A 24,692-nucleotide genomic window follows, 5' to 3' on the forward strand; every position below is an offset into this window, starting at 1 on the left:
TACCAAATTAGCGCAAAATCAGACACACATGTTTTATTGAAAGTATTACGACATATTGGTGAATATATTGGTGAATATGAATAATCTATGGAAGAATAATGTTAGTCCAATTATTTTTATCAAATTAATAAATAATAAAATTGATTCTCCAAACCTACTTGAAAGACTTCCATTCCGTGTGCTATCTAGACCGACAAGACAAAATCTTCTGTTTTACACTAAAAACGCGTCAACAAACTATTTTAAACAATCTACAATACCTAGACTATGCGACCAATATAACGATATATTTACCGAGGCTGATATTTTTTGTAAAAAAGGTATGTAAATTTGGGTCAAAAATTATAGAAATTTTGAGAGAAGCAGATATTTAACTTTATTATTATTATTATATACATATTTTTTCATTTCGTTTCTTTTACATTTATTATATTGAACATAATTAAAATTATTGTATTAAGTGTAAACAATTTTTTTGGTGTGTGCATGAGTTTCTTACACTAATATACAAAGAAATTTGCAATATATGTGTACATACTGCTTGTTTACCTAATAAAATAAATAAATATTGAAGTCGGGCTTGTGCCGCGGACATAAAGATTCGAGGTTCGAACCCTGCGGTTCAAACCACTTGATTTCTATTTTCTAGCACAGTTATTCGCGACTTTGGGTAAATGCCTTCGAAATATAAATTTTTGTTTTTAATTTTGTACGCTAATTATAGCATAATTTCAATGAAATTTTATATAATGTAAATAAAATAGGTGCTTCATGAATATTATTTAAATTGTATGAAATTAAAAAACTTCTATTATTTTTTAAATAAATTCAATACCAAAATCTAGATAAGGCTTTGGAAATAATACAATTAATTTAAAAATGCCAGGAGACTATAGATAGAAGTGTCGCTAACAAAATAAAGATAGACTTACCGGCGCCTGCGGTGGCCTCCTCCCCCTCCCCCGCCATCCTCGGCACTATGTCCAGAACCTATTTTGATGTTCGGCCTTTACAAAATTTTAAAAATAACTGTATAATTCTGAAATATCACTGTATGATTTGTTTTTCACTCTTGTCACTTTTTTGCACTTGTTCGTTTAGGCACTAAATTAATTCGATTATTCACGATGATATCTGTAAAAACGATGTATTTTTTATATTTTTTGAAGTTAAATATTTTCTGTTTCATAAATATCAAATTTAACTTGACTGATTTAATTCAATTATGTATTTATGTGAAAGCAAAGTTTAGTTTTGCAATCCTAGTATATTAAGCCTTTAGTTAAATTGAAAGTACGCATACATAATATTATTTAGTATGTGTTAAAATCTACCTAAACGCTATTTATAAATATTTATTTATTTACGGACCTATTCAGTCCATTTAGTTACAGTAAAATGAACACATTTTTTTTACTAAATACTCTTTATAAAATAAAATCGAAAATTTGTATGAAAGGGTCACCAAAGGCCGTCCCCCTAGCCAACTATCGGAATGGAAAATATTTTTTAAAATCATAAAGTTGGCTGGGGGCACTGAATTAACATACTTTTTTTACAGAATTCAAGTTAGAAAAATGGCGAAATATATATTTTTTAATCAGGGCCCCGATTACAGCAGGAAGTTAACAGAGTTATCCTCGACTGCCTATAAAGAAAAACCGATTTTTGTGTACAAAACTGAGTACATTTGCATGAACATTTAAAGTATCTTCGTCGGTCACCTATTATTGAACATGTTTAGAAGAAAAAAATGTATTCATATTCTGCTTTTCATACTGAAAACATAATTTTACTTTGTAGATAAAATTGAAGATAAACGTTAACTTCCCAGTGTAATCGAGGCCCTGGTCTATTTTAGTGATTTTTCAAATCTTGAAGAGTATATAGTAATATATTAATCAATATGAATGAATTTAGGGCAATTTTGGTATCGTTTCACATCCTGAAAACTTTTTTTTGTTTTCTACGCGCTGCATGCACCGTGAGAATTTTTTTTTTTAAAGTCTGCCATTAATTACGCTTATTCGTAACATTTTTGAGGCATTTGATTTTGCCTCTTTATGTGGGTACTCGTATATTATTACACAAGAAATCATTAATACTTACTCCATTAGCTTTTTTATTTTCGCAATTATTAAGAGTTGTACTTGTAATGTATACTAGGTTAAGCTTCAGACCTTGTTCGTAGTTATATAATTATTTTTCTTATCCGTCCTTTTTAGGTCACGCTTGTGTTTTCAGCATTATGTTAATACGCACGAGTGTTTTCATGAAATCCAGAAAGCCCAAAGTTTTTCATATTCTACGTAAAATATACGTTTTTCCAACGCTTTTACATTGGAAAATATGTACATTATTCTAAACGTAATGAAGCGTTATGTTCCATTTTCTTAGAAAAGCATTATTTAGGCTGAGATTTGAGGTATGCTTTATATTATTGTAAGAGTTTAGATTTATATTCCCGAGTTGGTAGCTGTGGCGGTGACACTGGCTGAATAATAGTTTTTTCTTTCCACATTTATTCAAGCCACATCATATTTATAATATAATATGGGATTTTGTCTATTTTATTAGGTCTAAAGAAAAAGTATTACATAGTATTTTAGAAAATGATAAAATACGACGTAACCTAAATTTGGATTACAAAATTGTTCTCAAAGAGAAGTGAATTTTGAACGTATAAAAATAATATAATATTTATTTTTAAACGCCAGTTCTTTTTGTGATATCAAACTCATTACACCGTGTTTCAATTTTTCTTATTTATTCGACTTAGATATTTTAGTTCATTTAATTTTATACGTTACAATTCATTTCACCGATTTGTAGCGCTGACGTGAATTTAATATTTTAATTACGTTATTACAAATTACGTTATGTTATTATTTATATTATATCATAATTGTTTTTACGGCGAACTGAACTTTATATGCGAGTGCTTAGTTAATATTATGAAGATGTTTTTTAGCTCCAAAATAGACCAGGATTACAGCTGTGAATAATTACAGCACAGAACACCCAGGCTTGAAAAAACTTCTTTTTTTTTTAATTTTAAAAATTTACTTTTTTTTTTCTCATCGAAAATCGAACCTATAACCTGCTGTGTATAAGTCAAGCGTCTTAGCCATTACAATACAGGAGCTGCCAAATTATAAAAATACTTTTATTTTTATGCCAGATATTAAGTATTTTTTTTAATATTTGCATCCTAAAAAGTATAAAGCTACTTCATTTCTGTTCTTTGAGATATTTTTCTATAAAAATCTTTCTATTTTTCAGCAAGACATAGTGTATTTTCGTCCTGAAAACTCAGTCACCTTCTGGTATCAGGTGCGCTAGAAACCGCTCGGGAGTTTGGAAACTTTTGTCTTCTTTCTTCTTGCAACACTATACAGTGATACGTTCTTTTTAAACATGAAAGTATCCCGTATCGGCTTCGTCGGTCAACTCAATAATTATTAATCACTGGCAACTTTAATTTTATAAAAATAATATGAAAAGAAAATACCTTCCTTTGACGCTGGAAACTGATGTTTCTTACAAATAGTTTAATTACTCGGGTTAATTTAATACAATCACAATATGCACTAGCAAGTACTAACGTAGGATGTTCAGATTCAACCCCTCTCGTTTCTCATGTAGATTCTCGACACACGTTAACTTCTACTCGTTGCCTCCGAAGGTCCTGAGAACAACCAATCGACATAATCCCATCAATTGTCAGATTCAACGCTAGAGCGACACTAGCATCTTGTAAGGCTTGCGATGATTGGTTTACTATCTACTACCGACAGCGTTGTCCGATTGTGACTGATTCTTTCCTTGGTTTTGCCATGTTCGCGTCGACTATGTTAAAATAACAGAACATATCGAGGCAAAGCAGTAAAAAGTATAATTCTTACTAACGTGTGCACGCCCTCAATGCACCGGTATACCACCACCACTACACCTACTGAGCTTGCGGTGAAATTATTGCCCATGAAAATGTCTTCAGTTAATTTAGAACTGAACCCGCGCCGCGGCCGCGATACCGCACCGTTATGCATTGTCAGCTTCTCTGAACAACACCGAGTGCACACCTAAATCATTCGTACTTCTGCCGTAATAGAGAAATATTACCTTTTTTAACATTTTTTTATTAATAAAGGTCTATGAAATACTGTCCAGTAAAAAAAAAAATATTTTGCTCCTTATTAGTAGCATAAAAAATATTTGTAATTTTGAATTCCCGCAAAAACGGTCATTCCATTGGCCACGCCCCTAATACGTCGCGATTTATGTTTATTTGTTCCTGACCATTCAAATTTGTTTAGAACATTGTCACGAATCTTGACATCACAACTACTAAGGCCAAACATGTCGCGTTTTTCAAACGACGAATTTAAAAAAAAATCATTTTTAAATTTGTGTATGAAAACATTTCTACACAATATCCATATTGATTTTGAAAATATAATTAATTATTCTTAATTAATTTCATATATTTTTATCGGTATTCGTAGTATGTTATATTTCCCTTTTATAGCAAAAAGAATAACTGCAAAATACCTGCTAACATAATATTATATTTTATTTTATTTAAACGCCCTGACAGGCTTTACATAAAAAAATACACATATATGATAATTATAAACTATAAACTAAAAAAATAAATGAATACAAAAAAACAAATTCAATGAAAAGAAATTGAAATTAAAAAATCCATAAAATCAATAGGAACTCAAACATAAAATGGCTAAATGACCCAATAAATTATTTTATCATTAATAAAAGTCTTTCTTTAAATTTGGATATTGAACAGCAAAATACATCAATAGAGCTAAATTCATTGCCAAGTTTATGCAGTCTCTGAATAGCCGAGTGTATATAATAATTACTACTAGATTTGTTTATATAAAATAGAGTTTTGTTAGTCTTAACGGGTCCGAGTTAAAAGTACACTAAATGATATGAAGTTCGTTAAATCAATTTTACTCAACAAAATAAAAAAACCTTTGATGTTTCAGGTATGATTAAAACAGTGGCCTTATTCTGTAACTGAATCGTTTCGTGAATTCATTCGTATCGTATAAGAGGTAACGATATCAGAATACGATTTTTAGAGGTAGATGGATATATGACAAACGAACGAACTTTCGAAACGAAATTGTGACAGAATACGCCTTCTGACAAGCAGCGCGTTAAATTATATCATCACCCTAACTTGTAAAACTCGTAAGTCACAAATGGTAGAAAATTATATTTTGTCGCTTTGAAAACAAACATCGGTACAATTCGGTACTTCAGTAAAAACTGTTAGCTCTCTCCACTGAACAAAAGTAAGTTTGGGACTTACGGGTTATATTTTTTTAAACGCCTTGTAGTCTTTTACTCGTTTTACAAATATAAATTTAAAGTCAAAAATGTATTTTACATTAAAGTAGCAAATAAAAATGAACTAAGAAGAATAAGAAAAATGTAAATACCGTGTTGACCTATTACTAAAAAATATATGGATATACATAGAATGCATACATATATTGCAGTGGAGAGAACCAAAGTGAATTTTTTTCCCATTAATTATATCAAAAGAATCTTAAAATTAGACAAGATTTGAAAAATAATAATGAGTACCGATATGAGTTCAAAAAGGGTACACAATTATCAGCATATAAGGATTCAGGTATTTAAATTTGAAGATAATCAATTGTTACCCTGCCTTTTAAAATTCAAAAGTCTTACATTCAATATTTCTATATGATTTGCGTATTCATTTGCAAACGCATGAATTCTCCTTATTGGCGAGTGTGCACTGTAGTTTGTTGTGTATAAATTTACATAGAAAAGTTCATTAAATCGGTTAACCCGGCCAGGAACTTCGCTATATCAACTCATAATTTTTTTCTCAATTGGTCTAGGTGTATTTTTCATAACTTCCTTCCACGTCCTCTCTTTCCCACTTGCTCAGTATAAGCCTCTAAACTAGAGGCTTAGCGGGTTATTTCCTTTTAAAAAATTAATTTAACTCGCAAATATTTGAAATACCAAAATGTGTTTCAACTGTATGCGCTTTTCCGGGTGACGTAACACGTTGTGCTACGTCACCCTTAATTCAAATTTATATTTTTTATGTAACTATTTACCGCAAAACATTCAAATTATTAATGAACTTAAATTATATTTTAAATATGTGTATATACATAATATTCTTTTGTGTTCGAATTCATTCCTTAGAAACTCTGCCAAGTTTCCTTTTCACTTCCGCAGACTCGTTACTGGGTATCTCATTTTAATTGCTTAACTTTATTGTGCTGCGCTGACTTATAGATTACAAGACTCTAGAATTCAACTTAGCGTCCAATAATCTCTAATTTAAGTTGGTAAACGATCTAATCTCCTTGCTTTACTTAAATAGACGGAAGAAAACCCACCGAAAGTTACGAAACCTTTATTATCATCGTATAATTTATAACAATATTCGTATTTAAACTCGTAAACAACTCTCTATTTTAAATTTACAAATTACAACAGGGATGGAGAATATCTTAAAGAAGGGAATATGGAAGTCTATGCATATACAGGGCTTATGACCTGTCATTGCTGGTTTAAGTGGCCAATTTACAAACTGTGTAACATTCACCGTTTCGCCTATGTTTGAACATCAACTTCATATTCCCTTCTTTAAAGTATTCTCCATCCCTGTTGTAATTTGTTTATCTTAATGACTCCCGAGGGGGTGAAATCCAGTATCTTGTCTACAAACATTTGGACAAACTCAAATATTGTAACTCTATTTCTTTTTAAATGTGTATTTTACTAATTTTTATTTCAAATTTTAATTATACACTCATATTTACGATGTTATCTACTGCTTTACAATACACTTAATTACAAAATATTGTATATTCAATTCATCAGAATGGAAAAAAAAGTTATTTTTTTACTAATACTTTGACAGCAATGAAAGGATGATGGATGAAAAAAACCTGGGTAGCTTGATACTTAAATCTAATTTCTGATTATTTCAGACAATATTTCGTTATTATACCTCATTGTGCATAAAGTATGTGAGCAGATTTATTATTCAATGTTTCCTACCAGAAATGCATCACCCGAATTTCCATAGTGAACACGTTACCGCCGGCGCCGTTCCCGGCAGTACATTGGTTGGTCATTCGAATTAACAAATGTAATTAACTGCTGTGATTGGATTGTGATTTACTTGATCGTTTAATTGGTCGAATGTTTGTAGGTATAAAATGCTGCTCAGTTAAAAATAGCGTTTTATTGCTTTTTTTAAAAATCGAATGAAATTACTTGCGTTTTTATGAATAATTATCCGAACACGTCAATTTTTGGGACCATTTTCGACGAGTCTTAAATAACTAACAACTAGAAAATGGAAATTGAGTTGTGGTAGAGCTGAGTTCGGACCTCGGACCTCCGATTCGTGAGTCCGCGGCACAAGCACGGGACCACAACCCGGATTTTAAAGACTTAATACTTTTAAAAACTGCATTCTGCCCTTTTTTACTTCTTTTGAGGGATAACATAGGCGACTCCTCACCCTTGGAAAGTTAGACAGCTGCGTAAAAGGCGCCATTGTACAAAGCCAGAGGAAAACGTGAATAAAAGAGCAATCTCGGTACTCGAATACTACCGAGTTTAGTTTGATCTAAGGTGGTATTCTGAAAGGAATAGCAAGCGCAGATAACGCTTTTTAACGCGTTTTTTTTTTTTTTTATTTTTTTTTTATTTGAAAATTTATTTATAAACCCTTACGGATTATAACATTCATTTTACATAAAATAATATATACATTTTTCATTTATACTCTGTTGTTCAAAATAATATTTTTTACATCTTTTGTAAAGTTTGTCTGAGTCTTTTGTTTAGTTTTGTCTGGTAGTTTATTGTATAATTTCAGTCCCTGGTTCATTAGTCTTGATTGTCCTTGTCTTGTTTTAGAAAGTTGTATATGGTATTTGTCTGATATTCTCGTATTATGTCCATGTTGACTACAACTTTTTACTAGTTTTAGTTCTTTGTCTACAATTACATTAGTGGCTAATTTATGGATAAATTTTAATGATTCTAGTTTATGTACTAAATACGCGCTAAGAAAAATGTACGCATTTTCGTGCATAAATTTCTATTTTACTTTATAGACAGTCGAAGATAACTCTGTTAACTTCCCATTAAAAACAGGGCCCTGGCTTTATGGAGCGAGAGGGTGATATCACCCTAAAATTCCATTTCGTCAAATATATTTATTGTAGAAATTAAATAACTATTGATTATTTATAACATAACATATTTCTTTTTGCCAAAATATTTTCGTTGTATTTTGTTCCGTTTATTTATTATTACACTCAAAGCTAAAGATTAGCAATCAATAGATTTTTCCTTCATAACAAATAACAATGCCCAGCAATCGAATTAAATATGAAAATACAAATAAACGTTAATATTCAGTTGCCCGACTCGTTCAAAAGTGCGGGAATATTATTTGCCCAAATGAAATTAAATCGATAAAATTATCAAGATTTACATTAAACATATAAATTTACGGGTGTAGAGTATCGGACTTTCTAAGCTGAGTTATCAACATACATAACTGTAAAAATATACCAACAAATGTAAAAACATTTAATTAAAAAATGGTGTCCTACTACTAGGCATTTAAATAAAATTATTCATATTTCGTAGACAGTACAATTCGAAAGAATGATCCATCGCATAAATAAAGAATATTTATTTGAAGGAAAAACTTCACCGATATGTCGCCTTCTTGACTAGATAGGTATACAACTTCGGAAAATTGTGTATCGTGGAATTCACAAACATTAGGCGTTGTAAAGTGATCTCTCAAACCAGCCAATGGAGTCTCTTAACATTAGCCCTGTTAATTCTTAGATTAACACATGTCTCACTAATTCCTTCCTCTCTGTTGAGATGTATTCGTATATCAAAAGTAATTTCCTTCATCTTTGCTGAGATATTGGTCTCTAATGAGTAATGTGAAGGTATCTACCAGTTAATGTTTCCAATGCCATTAAAAATAAACCAACTAACCATCACCCCGTTTCCCTATGGGGGTAGGTAGAGAGGATAGAACGCCATATCACTCGCTATTTGCATGGATACCTCGTTTTTTCTACATTCATACATCTTATTATTCACGCGCGCCGATTTTTCTGACTCTTGACATGTTCATCTTCAAATATTTGTTGAATTTGGTCATTCCATGTCTTTCTCGGTCTTCCTCGTTTTCTGCATCCATCAACATTCGCATCGTAAATTCATTTAGCCGTTCATTCACCGTCCATTCGATCTGCACGTCTAAACCAACGCGACACTCCTTTCTTGATTGTGTCGACGCCGACGATGCTCGTCTCAACCTCGCATATTGCTCGAATCTCGACATTCGTACATCTGTCATACTTAGTTTTACCGCACGTTCACCTGAGAGATCGCATTTCGACATCATTCAACCTACTTTAATCCTTGTTTTTCCATGATTTAAACCAACTCAAAAACACTGTTTAATATGCAAGCAATTTATAAAATTAGTCCATTATTGAGAAAATGTAAAAAAAGAACAACAGTTAGAGTATACCAACAAACACCAATATGAGCTCCCAAAGGATTAATAAACTGTAAGTCATAATTTTTGGCGCTAAACAACTGTCAAATTGACAAATGAGTGTTACTATACATAAAAAATGACAAAAATTACTCTCATTCCATTAATTCGCACAATACTGCATGTTATTTTATTTTATTACAAGCCTTCAAAATTTAATGGCTAATAGACAAAAGTGAGGGAATAAAAAAATACAAATAAGGAGAAGGCTCGTAATCAAAATAATATGCGTAACGTGACGAGAAGAAAATTTTCATTCGAATGACGTATTTACGTACCTTTACCATTTTGTTTTGCTTTTGGTGATCATTTTTAAATAAATAAAAAACGGACACAATTTATGTAACACTCAATAATATCAATGATTTTAAACGATGTGAAATAACAAAACAAAATGTTTCAATAAAAATACAGGGATTTTCACAAAATGTAAAAAGTTAATCTTTTCTGTCTCATTAAATATTCTACCCTTAGATACTAAGGGTAAAAAGACAGATCAAGCAGTGTCAGATCTTACCACTCTATTTTCAGAATGTTTTTGCTTCTATTTTTCATTGAATAATTTGTATCCCAATAAATTCACCCATCGATGTTTAAGATCATTTTTGATGTTCTGTCTAGAAATCGAGTAAAACGTTTTAAGATTTATGATATTATTTTACGAATGATTCCCCGAACTATTAATCTTCCGAATCGTTATGAAAATGAAATAATAATCTAAGTGTTCTGTCAGTAATCGCGTGCTAAGCAAACTCTCCCAACATTTTTTGTTCGTTATGTTTTGTTAATAAAACTCGCACGTCAAATTTTCTAAATATTTTAACGAATAACAGAAATTTCACGATATTCTCTTTGATTAAGAAATTCATTTATCAAGAAAGCGGAAACATACGTATAACATTTAACGTACAATAAAATCGAAAAATTCCGTTTTCAGTAGAGTTTGTTCAGAATTTCATGGAACTGGATAGTAAAATATGACTAGATAGATAATAAAGACGATTATTTTCAACATGGGAAAATGGAAGTCAACGCGATTATCAATCTACCTAGATTCCTTATAGTGTTTTTTTCAGAATTTGTCAGTCACGTTACTCTACTACAACGCTACGCTTTTCCTAAATTTGTTTTTATTTTTACATGTATTAATTATATTGTTTCATTCCGTTAAATTTAATAATATTTTAAGTGTCGGTAATAAAAAAAAACAGCAATATGTTTATTTATTCCATAATTTTATTTATGTGTATTTTCACCATTTAAAAACGCCGACTTTCCTAAAAGCGTTTGCGTAATAAATGTGGTATGCGTTGTAATTGAGATAACATAATATGGGTTTATGGATTCGTAAAGCGCCAAAGAATAATGATATCATTCGGAACACAAAGTAATAATGAAGGCTTTTACATCAAGGTGTCTCTTGTTTATTTAAATGAGGGTTTAATTCGCTGTTATTCTCATCGGAAATAAGATTATTCGGTGAAATTTTGTCACCAGAGTGAACATCATTTTCGCTTCAGTCAGTCTGTCCATGTCCATGCCATGCCACGCCACGTACCATCCGAACAGCACGCGGCGCGCCGTCACCACCCAAGGCGGATCGGCCCCACGCGACTAGAGGTGGGCGCTTAGCCGCTTAACAGAGCGGATAGTTGCGAGGTAAACAATGCTTTTCATTGCAGCTTCGTAGCAGCGGCTGGTGGCTGTTCCGTTAATCAATGCCGGTCATCATTAGCATAACTATCCGTTAGTCCAGTTACACGATCTAAACAGAATTATGCGATGTGTTCAGTTACAGGGCAACCGGGCCTTGATTTGCGTCTCTATACTTTCACTTTTTCGTGGGAAAATTGGTCAAGCAGAGCTCTAACTCTTTAGGGTTTAATTGAGAGCTGCTATATTGTTCAATAATTTATTACCATTTTTTTATAAAATATCTAATAAAAGTTTTGTTTTTCGCTCCTACATATTTATTTTATTTATTTATTTAAATCTTAAAGTAGGGCACACATATCATACATATTGTTATGTGTGTTCTAATAATAACATTGAAAATATATTTAATTTATAAATTGTTTATCACATATGTCGTGACCATTATTTTAAATTTTGATATGTTTTTTAAAATATTTTTAAATCTGACGTTCTTCTTATTATTTACACTAAAATTTAAGTAGCTAAAAATATGGTTTATTTCTTTTTAAGGCGGATGTTATTTTGTTGTTTCCACGAATGTTGGTTTAATTTCGAACTTCATGAACGTTAGGAAATCCTATTAATCAACTCTTCGACAATCGAATTAACAGTTCATCGTGCAAATAACTCAACTACCACAGTTTTAGTGATTCTGAACAATTTTCACTAATTTATTTGGGTTTTGTAATTGAAGGGTTTATTTTACCCCGTAACAGTGTTTTGCATAGAACAAACTTTTATAGGTCGTCAATTTTTTTATTGCTATTTTAGGATAGCACAGCTTCAAATATGTTGTGTAACTAAAGGTGTCACCTAATATCATATGCCTAAGATTAATAGGTTTGTCCTTAATAATGTAATAATAAATAAAAAAACTGTTTTTATAAAATACATTTTAAGACCCATTTTTTAAACACAGTGGTGATAACATATTTTTATAAAAGAACTAAATCTATAAATCTAATCAAATTTATTTATTTAGTTCTTTTACAATTTATGTATAACCTAATAGTCGAATTAAAATAAGGAATACATCAAAGAAACAATTTTTTTTATCTATTGGTAAATGAATACACGAACACAGTATTGGAAAATACGGGATATATACCAGTGTACGAGTAAGTCGAGCGATATTTGATCACGGCGTTGCACACTTTTTAGTCAGTCATCGTCAATAGAAGTTCTCGTTCAACAGTAATTTTAGAAGCATTCGATTTTATATATTTTTTTGTTTTTTTTTTGCAAAAATTGATTTGATTATGGCCATTGGCTTTGCCAAACGATATTGAACTTGACATGTAATTTAATTGGAACAAATTATTGTACCAATAAAAACTCGTCGGTATTTTCAAATTTCTGTTTAGTGTGGCCAAATTTTTGTCACATCCCTATTTACCTACAAGTATGAACGACAAACTAGGGAAGTACACTTTTAAACAATATCGCGAAGTGGCTGTATTAAGCGCTTGACGGCTTTATCCAACACGGCTTGCATCTTTATTTCAGCACGAGTTTCCACCATTGCGTGCTCCTCGAGAGGATTATAGGCTTTTTCAGACAATCTCAAACAATAATGTCAATGATAAGTGTAAACTGCCTTCATACACCACTTTTTTTGTCTATTTATACAAATGTGTATATTTATACATCGAGTCTATATATACGCTAACGCTTTATCGCCAGTTTATTTTCTAAAAGTGTCTGCAATACCAACTGCTATTTTGATATCCTTTTTAGTGATTGAAATATTTATTGACTTGTGGAACGCGCAGCGCTTGTGCGCAGTCGCAACATCGGCGCAAGGCTTGTGCATATCAGCTGCGGAGTATGCGTGTCCGGTGTGGCGAAAATCTTCCCACTCCAAACAGGTGGACATAGCAGTCAATGAAATGGCAAGAATAATAGAAGGATGCCTCGAGCCAACACCGACTGATAAAATATACCCAATCATCGGAATCGCTCCACAACACATTCGAAGAAGGACAGCCGCAGAAGCAGAGAGGTATAAACAAACCCACGATCCTAGACATCGCCTACACTACCACCAACCGACGACCTCGCGTCTGAGATATAGAAACAGTTTATCAAAGCCACCTCCACTATTGAATCCTCACAACAACGAAAAGAGGAACTGTGGCAACAGGATGGATTCGCGTGAGGGTATCCAAGGAGATGAACATCCACTCTACTCCCTATGGATCGCTATCAACAGACTACGGGTGGGTGTTACACGATGTAAAAAAAATCCGAAGGTGGGGGTACCTCTCTGGTGATGATGTATTGTGGGATTGCGGCGCAATACACGACGACAGCCACCTACTGACATGCCTGCTCATGGGAGAAGGCTGCACTCCTGGGGACCTAATTGTGGCAAACGACAAGGGAATATCCGTCGCCGCATATTGGAGTGGCAGGATATAATCCAACCGGACACGCTAAATAAATCAATTAAAATATTAATTTGACTTGACAAACGCGCAGTTACTTGTGCAGCGGTCATTTATTCACTACGCATCTGGACGAGCTCATCGATTCGACTTTTCTTTTTGTTTTTCAAAGAGGAATCTTCAAACGTTTTTTAGCGTTTTTTCGCAGCAATATCTTCTCTAGGTGACGTACTACGAGGGTTGCTACTTAAGTTTTGAGATAGACAAGTAATTTTTTTTATTTATAATCAAAAATGGCTTTATTGGTTTTCAAAATATTCTCCTTGAAGATCAATGCACTTTTGCATGCGTTTGAACCAATTTTTGAAGCACTTTTTCCAGTCCGATTGAGGTACCTCCAAAACATGTGATTTGAACGTATCAACCGCTTCTTCAGGCGTCGAAAAGCGTTGACCTCGCAATTTATTTTTGATATGCGGGAATAAGACAAAATCATCGGGTGCCAAATCAGGACTGTACGGCGGATGACTCATCAATTCGGTGTTTTGAATGCTCAAAAATTCACCTGTTTGAGCTGATGTGTGACAGCTTGCATTGCGTGGTGGAGAACGATTCTTCTTGTGCAATTGGTTTCCTTTATTTTTCCGAACACTTCTGGCAAACAAATGGTGGTGTACCATTCAGAATTGACCGTTCTACGTTGCTCTTATGGAACTGTGGCGACATGTCCAGTTATTCCGAAAAAACAGGAGACCATTTGCTTCGAAGTGCTTCGCACGCGAATAACTTTTGTTGGATTTGTCTCGTCTTGAAAGACCCATACAGTCGATTGTTGTTTAGTTTCGGGTTCATATGCATAAATCCATGATTCGTCGCCTATCACGATCTTATAGACGTCTCTTGAAGCACCGCGATTGAATTTTTTAAACATTTGTTTGCACCGATCGAAACGAGCCTTTATTTGAGCGATTGTCAAATTATGCGGTATCCAACGCAAACAAATATTTTTGTTCGTGTTCATGCAATATTGAATGTATGCGAGTGGAACTAACGCCCAAGCATGCCTTAATCTCACGGTATGTCATATGACGATCTTGCAATATCAGTTAACGCAAAGCATCGATTTTTTCTGGCACAACAGCCGACTTTGGATGACCTTCACGAAATTCGTCCTGTAACGAAGTGCGACCACGATGCAATTCAGAAAACCAGCGAAACACGGTGGCTCGAAATGGTGCTTCATCGCAGCGAGTTGATCGGCACACTGTTGTTGGTTTAATCCACGTCGAAAGTCATAGAAAATCATCGCACGAAAATGTTCATGATTTAGTTCCATTTTTTTAACAAAATTAATTTTTCATGTATCTGTAAACAACATAAATATTACTCGTATGACAAAACGTTATAAATACGTTTACCATTAAAAATGGCAAATTTACGATGACAATGTCAGATTTGACATATTAACACTGGTGTTGCCATATCTCAAAACTTAAGTAGCAATCCTCGTATATGTAGTTGTGGTCAAGTAGTGCCAACTTCGAGTTATATGTCTTCAGCATCTATTCAACTTCTGTTTTTTGCCAAGAAGCGCTCCTTGGATTTCCCGACAGCTGCTTATCTTTCGGCGATTTTCGATGAAATGGTAGCTAATTTAAGCTTGATTTCTCGCTGCGAATCCTCTGCGACATCAATTAGATAAAAACTTACGAGAAATAAAATTAGAAAGATGAAAACTTCTTTCATATTTTGAATTTTTCAGCTATTCTTAAAAAACCTCCATTCAGACGAGATATTCTGAAAAAAAAAGTTGGATGCGAGTGTGCAATCTAAGATATGTATTTTTATTATGTTAAAAAATGTTATAGCTAAAATTGTCCCCTTTAAAACCTGTAGGGGAAAGGAAAGCACATTCAGCCTTGGGGCACATTTAACCGGGGATCTTATCTGCCTTAATCGTGATATGTAAATAGGAAAAAAATATTAACTGGCAACGCTTAGTTTGTGTTCATTAGGAAACATTGTGAGATGTTTTGTTTAGTGATAATGAATATACAATTTTATTTCTAATTCAACGCTTAAATGGTAAGATTTTTCGTAATTCATATTCATAATAATATTCTCAAACTACAAACATGAGATTTATTATTTGTTTGTTGATTGTTTTGTCGATGTGTGTGTAACCCAATGCCAGAGCATTAAGATGTTTAATTTCGTATAACTTTACATGTAATAACAATATACTATGTCGGTAAAGTGATAGAGAAGTACGAGACCCAGTACTTAGTCAAGCTCTTGAAGTGCGTGAGTCCACCATTAAAAAGATTTTACTATCCGGAAACGGAAGAAGAATCATTGGTTAAAGCAAGATGGTATGGTAGCCAAATTGCCAAAGCCGCGCCCCATTCACAACAAGGAACAGCACGAACAATATGCCTGTACGCATTTCAGTTAAATTTTTCATTTAACATAAATTAAATTGAAATTCTTAAACATTGTTCGAAAATACCTTTTATTTGTTGTTATTTCTTTTAAAATACTAATAGCTAAATCTACCCCCGTGGTGGCTGAATTTACCTAATTGGTGGGGTACATTTAACCAATTTCCCATCATTTTAAAAAACGTTATTTTACTAAAAATTCATTGAAATATAAAAATGCGTGTTTTTACATACATGGATAAAATTGTTTAAACTTTAATTGCAATAAAACATCACTCATTGAATTAAAACTGAAAAATTGCTTAACGTGCTTCCCTTTCCCCTTTTGAGTTTTTTCCGCCATTTTCTCATCTGTACTCAGTGGTACATGGGGTACTGCATTGGCCCTCCAAATTTGATAGATGATATTTAACAACTTCATATTTAGGATTTACATATTTAGGAAAAATTCAGTACAGTTGAATAATTTAGAAGTATAAAAAAATAATATATAGTAATCCCCTAAATCTGCCAATGGCATGTCCTGAGACCTGCAAATGCCTAGACCTACCTATTTGTTTCTTAACACTCCCATCTCTGTTCAAAAATAAATATATCTAATCTACTTGAATGAAGGCTTTTCGCAAACATTTCTCCGTTTCGGGAGTAAATATGTTGTATTCGCCACACATAGTCCAAAGGTGTGTGGTAGGTTGAGTTGTTTGAGTACACAAGGAGTTTATATTCATGTTTCCCCAATTCTGAACGTCTCTAGCGAAATGTATATATATTTGTATAGGTGAACACGCGTGTGTGACACACACACGTATATCTATATGTATATATATAAATAGAGTCTGCCTTAGCACGGGTCTTCTGCTGTGCATTACTTGGAACTATGTAAAACTATGTAATCAATAAACGTATTTTAAAATTATGTACTTCTGCAGATGTATTTTGATATCTTGCAGATATATTAACTTGAAAGTTATTTATCTATTTTGTTTAAAAGTTTTATGTGTTTTAATTGAATATTTTTAATTGAATCGCGTTTTAACATGCCTTCAAAATAAAATACAGTTACTCCTTAAAAATAAATAAAACCAGATTTAATATTTTTTTATGCTAAATCAAAGTGAACCAGGTGCAACCTCCTTAATCCGAGCAGTTAAACCAGACAGTCGTCTGTATTCCAGTTTCATTCTTTCAAAATACTCCAGAGGCTTGTCTTTTAATCCAGGGTGCTTGGTATTCAAGTGGCGATGCTCATTAGAGAGCTGGTCGCCGCAAACTAAGCGGAGCGGGATTGGTGTGTGGGATTACCTGTCCCGATAAATCCATATTTCAAGTAGGACTCCTGGTATTTTCTCTTAAATGTGATATATCTCTTTGATGTTAAAGGCGCTTCTTCAGACTCTTTTGACCATTTTGATGATTCGTGGTCAAAGTACTCTTTCACGAACCGAAACCGCTTAAGTCGAAGTTTCTTCAACACATCGAAAACATTTATTACGGTAAACATCAATGCGGGATTTGACCATTTGACAAGTCGTTCACTGACATTAGCTGCACTGGCCTGTATTGCCAGTATCATAAAACATTTTTTTGATCGGATAGGACCATAGACAAAAGAGTATTTGATTGAACCTACCTCTCCCAAAACCGCGGTAAAAAGTATATAAATATTTATACTAAATCACGAATAAAATGATTTTTGGAAAAACACTTGTTTTGTTTTCCTAGTGCAGGGAATGATCTAAGAATATTACTTTTCAGTTATTACAGCACTATGATCAATTTTATAGATATGTTCGATTTTTCAAAAGTAATTTTGATTTTTAAGCAGACCCTTACGCGGCCTAGTACCATTCGGTCCACGGCCCGGTACCGGGCCGCACCCCGGGGGTTGTGGACCACTGCAATCGAGCACTGCAGAGACCACCAGTCTTCGTAGGTCTGATTTCTCAAAATACGCAAATAGCTCGGCTCCCGGCGTTTTCATGCCGCGCGGGAATATTTAAAAAAAATACTCATTATTTGTCCAAAATTAAAATTAATTGAAAATATTTGAAGTAAATTACACGTATAAAAGAGAATGATTCTAAACAATAAAATGCATATAATGGGAGTAGAGCGTATCAGACTTTCAAAAAATTTAATATTAAATACAAAATATCGTAAAAGTCGTAGGAAATTGTAAAAACTATACAATTTGTAATAAAATCTAAAATAAATTTAAAATACGCGTAACGGAGTGTCCGATACACCCGTTTTCCCTACCCCAAGGCTGTACCGATTTAGATTTTTTTAATGAAAGAGTATGAGAAATACTTTTTTTGTGTTCGCACGTTTTGCTTTTATCAAAAACAGTTATCATATTTGTACTATATTATACCATACGTCCGAATACGGCAGATAAACCTAGGCGCTTTGAAAAGTTTTTGGATAGTTCTAGTTCTTATAAAAGACAATTTATAAAAATTAAACAAACAAACAATAGTGACACGCCAGTGGTGGAAATCTATAGATTGTACAACAATCATCGCCCTAGTGCTATAATCCAGGGAGAAAATACGGGAATACGTTTGTATGAAGAAAAGTCAAACCACCCATCCTCTTAACGTCTCTTGTTGTTCCGCAGAGGTGACGATCGGGTACCGCGGCGGGCTGCCTCAGCTGACGGTGCCGCTGCCCAGCCGGCGCGAGCGCTGCCGCTTCACGCTGCGGCCGCTGGGCCACACGGTGGGCGACGTGCTCGCCATGCTGCGCGCCGAGGACCGCGGCATCGACCGTGCGCAGGTTACCAGCGCTAGCGGCGTGCGCTTGGCCTCCTCCGACACCGTGGAGTCCCTGCTGGAGGAGGACTTCAGGCTCGTTGTTAACGACATCGATTACTACGTCAAGACACCCAAGCAGGTAAATATAACAACTGACAAGCACTGCCGTGTTTCTGTATATCTCATTAATCGGAAGTTGCCTTCTGCATCTGGAACCCCCAATACAATATTTTTATCACCTTAATAGATAGTGTACAAAATAAATTCCCTAAGTATGTGCAATATAGATTCCCTAGCTGTAGTTATTTTAACTTGTCTTGTCTTCACAAATGGCGCATGGTTGCGGATCAATCATTGACTAAATATTAAGGTCGATTGTGCCGATTTTCCGTCTGAAATAAATTTTTATACTCCCATTCATCACACCTGATGTACTACATTATTGATGAATAAAAAATACGACACCAGTGCCTCGATTATAATTGCTATCTTTATCTGTACATATCGAGACGGTATACTTTACTTCTGTATTATCTGTATCTACCTCGGTATGTTCTACCTACTTGCCACCTCGACATCATATGATCAAAACAAACCAATGAATGACCGCAGAAAATTAGTCCGCGTTCTTTTTTCATTAACATTTAAAACAGTTCAAATTTATATTTTATATAGGCTTCTGTGATAAAAAGTACCCACTTCAAAGCGATTATAAACTCCAATAAATTCTTTCAACTCAAGAAAAAATGCTCGCTTGAACATGATTTTTATACGGCTTTTGGCGGCTTCTTTAAAGTTTTTTTTTTTTTATAGGGGTAACTTTCTTACGCCTCTTATATGTTAAATGGGCAGAATCTAGTGACATTGTTTTTTTAATCTCACGGGCATATATTCATCGAGAAATAATGAACGCGGAGGAGGGGTCGCTATATATGTTCATACAACATTAAATCATAGTTTAATAGAAAAATGTAACTCTGATAACACCTTCCTAGGAATCAATGTAACTGGTAAAAATTTCAAACCCTTTAAACTTTATGCTTTCTATCGTAAACCGTCTGGCAATATCACAAACTTCTTCACCTGCCTTGAAAATATTTTACAAAAAACCAAACAAGACACAATTATTACTGGGGATTTTAACTTAGATATTCTTAAAAACAACGAACATACTAGTCGCTATATTACAATCGTACGATTTTCGTATTTGCAACATGACATTTCCCACAAGAATCACGCAAAACTGTTCCTCTTTGATTGATCACTTTATTTTAAACACAAAAAACATATCCGGCGTTATTTCAAATATTGATGATCCTCTCAGCGACCATAACTTGCTCATATATGATTATAAAAACAACATTAAAATATGCCCAAATAACAGAATATACAAACTTCATGAAAATACAAAGATAGACTACCAAAAGCTTAAAACCTATTTTCAAAGCCATAGTTTTAATCATATAAATAATATCAATGAAAACTATAATAATTTTGATGAACATGTAAGAAAAGCGATTGTCCACAGCAAAAACTCAACTCGATCTAGAAATAGAAATGGATATCTAGGCAATACTCCATGGTTTGACCAAAAACTAAGCCTGTTAATAAAACAAAGGAATATTCTACACCGACAATGGAAACTTGATCCTTGTAATATTAATCTTATGCATCTTAAAAACAGAGCTAGAAATGATGTCACTAACTACCGAAGGATCGCTAAAGTAAATTATTATAAGCAACAATTTCAGGAAAACATGTACAATCCACGGAAAACTTGGAAAACAATCAACTCTATTTTCTCCAATAATAGATCCCAATCTAAATCTGTATGTGAGTGTCTAGATGTAAATGGAAAACAATATACTGATTCTAAACAAATGGCAACAATGTTTAACGACTTTTTTCTATCAATAGGTGAAAAATTATCGGCAGTTATTATTACTACATCGCTTGACCGAAATACCATTTACACACAACAGAAAGCTAATCAATCACTCTACATGCCACTTACAAAAAAAAATGAGATCGCAAAACTAATTTCTCTCCTTAAATCTAAAGCAGCTCCTGGATCAGATAATCTTACAGCATCTTTATTTAAAATATGTAAAAACGAACTTATTGACCATCTTGTTGTTATTATTAATCAATCATTGTCACAGGGTATTTTTCCAGATAAATTAAAGATCGCAAAAATAATACCAATTTACAAAGATGACTGCAGTAAAAATGTCCAAAATTATAGACCGATATCTATTCTCCCGGTTTGTTCTAAATTGTTTGAATATGTAATTAAAGATAGACTCACAAAATATCTAAACGCAAATGATATCCTTTCGAAAAGTCAATACGGCTTTATAAAACAATCTAATACAAAAGTTGCAGCATTAGATTTTGTTTCATCCATTCAGAGTTATCTTGATAAAGGCCTTTACACTGCGGCAATTTTTATAGATCTCAAAAAAGCCTTTGATACAGTCAACCATAAAATTTTATTGGAACATATTGGAGTTTGTGGTACTTCTCTTGATTTACTAACCTCGTATTTAGAAAATCGAAAATGTTTTGCTGAAGTGGGAGGTGAGCATAGTGAAATGGGGGATATTACATGTGGTGTCCCACAAGGTTCTATTCTTGGCCCACTTCTCTTCCTGATCTATATAAATGACCTACCGAACTTGAAATTCATGGGAACAATACAACTCTATGCTGATGACACGATTATTTACTTTAACAGTCCAAACCTTGTGAATTTACAAAATCAAATGGAACATGACGTTTCCCAGCTTACGACATGGTTAAAAATCAATAAATTAACATTAAATGCAAAAAAATCCCACTATTTAATATTTGGAAATAAACTTAACATAAATTTGAATATTGCAATTGGTTCAGATCGACTTGAAAAAAAATATGTTACTAAATATTTAGGCTTAACCATAGATTCAAAACTAACCTGGAATGATCAGTTTAATCATGTAAAATCTAAAATTGCGCCAATTGCTGGAATCCTGTATAGACTTCAGAACATGCTTCCGACAACACTTCTTCGGGCCGTATATTTTGCCATGTTTCACTCTCATCTATCCTATCTTACCTGTGTCTGGGGATTTGCGACGAAAAAGAGGATTGTGGAAATACAGGTTCTACAAAATAGAGCAATAAGAAATGTATTTCGTTTTCCAAGAGATAAAAGCATAAAGGAGATATATTCCGAGACAAATATAATTCCTTTTAGTATTTTACCTTCATATGAAATAACTAACACTTTTTTACAAATTTTGCAACATAAATTAAACTCAAATTTAGCGCTTACTTTTAACAGTGATATACATAACCATCGCACACGATCTCATAACTGTCTACATTTACCCCCTGTACACTCCTCTAAATTCGGATTGAGGTCACTCCTCTACATTGCCTCTACTCAATATAACCTCCTGCCTATTCACTTTAAATCAATTTCTTACCAGTCTACGAATGGAAATCAAATAACACTAAAAAATCATTTCCTCAAATTATTTCTCGATAACCCTTAACCCATGTGATTTAATGTTAAATAATATATTATAATTTGTTTTTAAAAAGGTCTCCGAGATATGTCCATTTTTGTTTTAATTATGTTCAACAAAATGTATTTTTATTTTTTATCTGATAATCTTTAATTGTATCAATCCCAGAATGAGTTTGCTAACTCATGGGAATACAATTGTGTTTTTGTACATTTTTGTATTTTGAAATAAATAAAAAAAAATAAAAAAAATCTAGCCGCTCGTTTTCAAAAATTGACAGTTTTGTTAGAATACAATGCGACTTCAAAATTTTCTTATTTCTATCTCATATTTTCGATAGGCTTTTAAGAAAAAAAGTGCCCACTTCAGAACGATTAAAAATTTAAATAAATCGTAATTAAAGGAACAATTGCTCGGCAGAACAAATTTTGTGTCACTTTTAATGGATAGATAAACGTATCGAGGGGTTCTAGACCCATTGATACAAACCGATGTACTTACATCAAAACTTGATGATGGGGGGATGAGTAGTGTATCTTCGTAATCAGTCGGGAGGATTTTTATCTTCAACTATGACGTCATACTGAAGCATTTTAATGCCTCGATATGTGTACCGTGACGTACGCTTCCCCTTATATATACAATATCGATGTACCTACCCAAAACTTGAAAGTGGTAGGTCGGTAGTGTATCTTCGTAATCGCTATAGATAATTTATCTTCAACTATACCGTCAAGGTGAAGGTATGACGTCTTTATCTTCCCATCATAATCGAGGCCCAGAGCAGGTCGAAATTCTCCATTAGTAATAGCAATCAGTTTTTTTTAATACGCGACGATGTACAATTTCGACTTGTACAAAACCTCAGCTCTCGTATTAATACATTTATTAGTTTTATGCAAAACCTCTATAGATAGGTTTGTATAAAAATTATTGAAATTCCTTGTTGTGTTAACTAATTGACACTTCGTTTTCCCGCGGCAAACAATGCCTCGCTTTATCCATAGTGTGTAAACAATGGCTCTTTGATGTTGCTGCTACCGGGGGGATGGCTTAGTGCCTCCCATCCTCCCTTAAATAATTCTACGGCGGGTGTTATTGTCCCGTTACATTGACAGATTACCATAATTATACCATTATGTACTTACTGATGATTAACAAAAGTATGCATCTTTTTACAGCGAAAAATTTATTTCATGTATTTTTTGACTACCCAAAAGGATGATACTTTTTTCAATAATCTATTTCTATTTGCGTCAGTCAAAAAAGTTTATTTTTAGTTTTAGATAGATTGATTTTTTGCAAAAAAAATATTTTTTTTTCTACATATCGTCGCTGTGCCTTGGAAACCGACTACGTGCATTCATTTGACTAAATACGTTTTTTACGACTAAAAATGTGAAAAATATTTTTCACGGTGAAAATTAAACGTACTACGATTATGTATATTCACTTTTTTTTAAATCAATGTTCCCAGACATTTCTTTTAAAATATGCCCGTTTTTTTTGTTTCTTCTGAATATTTTTGTGAAAAACACAGCGGATTGATTTCCAAGGCGCAACGACGATATGTGAAATTCTATTACATTGTATTTTTGTTTTTTTTTAAATCTTTTTTTTTTGTAAAAGAAATATTAGCATTCTTATAATTTACCCAAATATTTCGATTTTTGTGGCCATTTTCAATGAGTCGTAAATGACTCACTATTAGAAAACGGAAATCAAGTCGGCGTAGAGTGGGGGTTTCGAGCCTCGGACCTCTGATCCGTAAGTCCGCAACACTATCCACGGGACCACAACCCGATTCATAATGTATTTTGAAGCATTTATTACAGAAATAAAAGAAAAGTCTTAGTGTATTTGAATCCACAAATTTGTTAAAACCAGTGACCTATTTCACCGCTTTTGCGACATTTTTATGTTTACGAATCTCGCATATAGTACGAGGGTTGTGTAAAAAATAAGGTTCTCAAACTTTTTTCAGGTTTAAGCCATTTTTTATTTGAACCGAAAAATACATCATTGGAAAGCTTAATTTACATTTTTACTATTTTTCAACATAATCACCAGATTTTCAACACATTTTTGTTGACGACTAATCCATTTTTGGAATCCAGCTTCAAAGAAGTCCGCCCCCAGTCCGTGGAGGAATTTGGCGACCGCTTCCTGCACTCTTTCATCAGTCTCGAAACGTTGTCCACCCAAGTGTTGCTTTAATTTTGGAAACAAGCGGAAGTCACTCGGTGCAAGATCAGGGCTGAAGGGAGCCTGTT

General features: G+C 33.4%; 1 protein-coding gene across 2 annotated transcripts in view; it reads left to right on the top strand.

The window, feature by feature from the left end:
* Positions 1 to 24,692, top strand: part of MCU (mitochondrial calcium uniporter) — a 128,379-nt gene that overhangs the window by 96,466 nt on the left and 7,221 nt on the right. Inside the window, exons 3-4 of one of the 2 annotated variants that reach the window (XR_015823044.1) lie at positions 18,772 to 19,791; positions 22,676 to 23,730. Coding sequence is in view for 1 of the 2 variants with exons in the window: in XM_088230712.1 (XP_088086838.1) it covers positions 18,772 to 19,046 (275 nt within the window). In the remaining variant the exon portion in view is untranslated. Of the gene's footprint in view, positions 1 to 18,771; positions 19,792 to 22,675; positions 23,731 to 24,692 lie in introns of those variants that run through there. The other variant, XM_088230712.1, reaches the window with a different exon arrangement.

The sequence above is a fragment of the Micrasema longulum genome, unplaced genomic scaffold, assembly GCF_059751315.1.
Source record: "Micrasema longulum isolate JH-2025_06_02 unplaced genomic scaffold, ASM5975131v1 h1tg000811l, whole genome shotgun sequence".
In the NCBI taxonomy this organism is placed as follows: Eukaryota; Metazoa; Arthropoda; class Insecta; order Trichoptera; family Brachycentridae; genus Micrasema; species Micrasema longulum.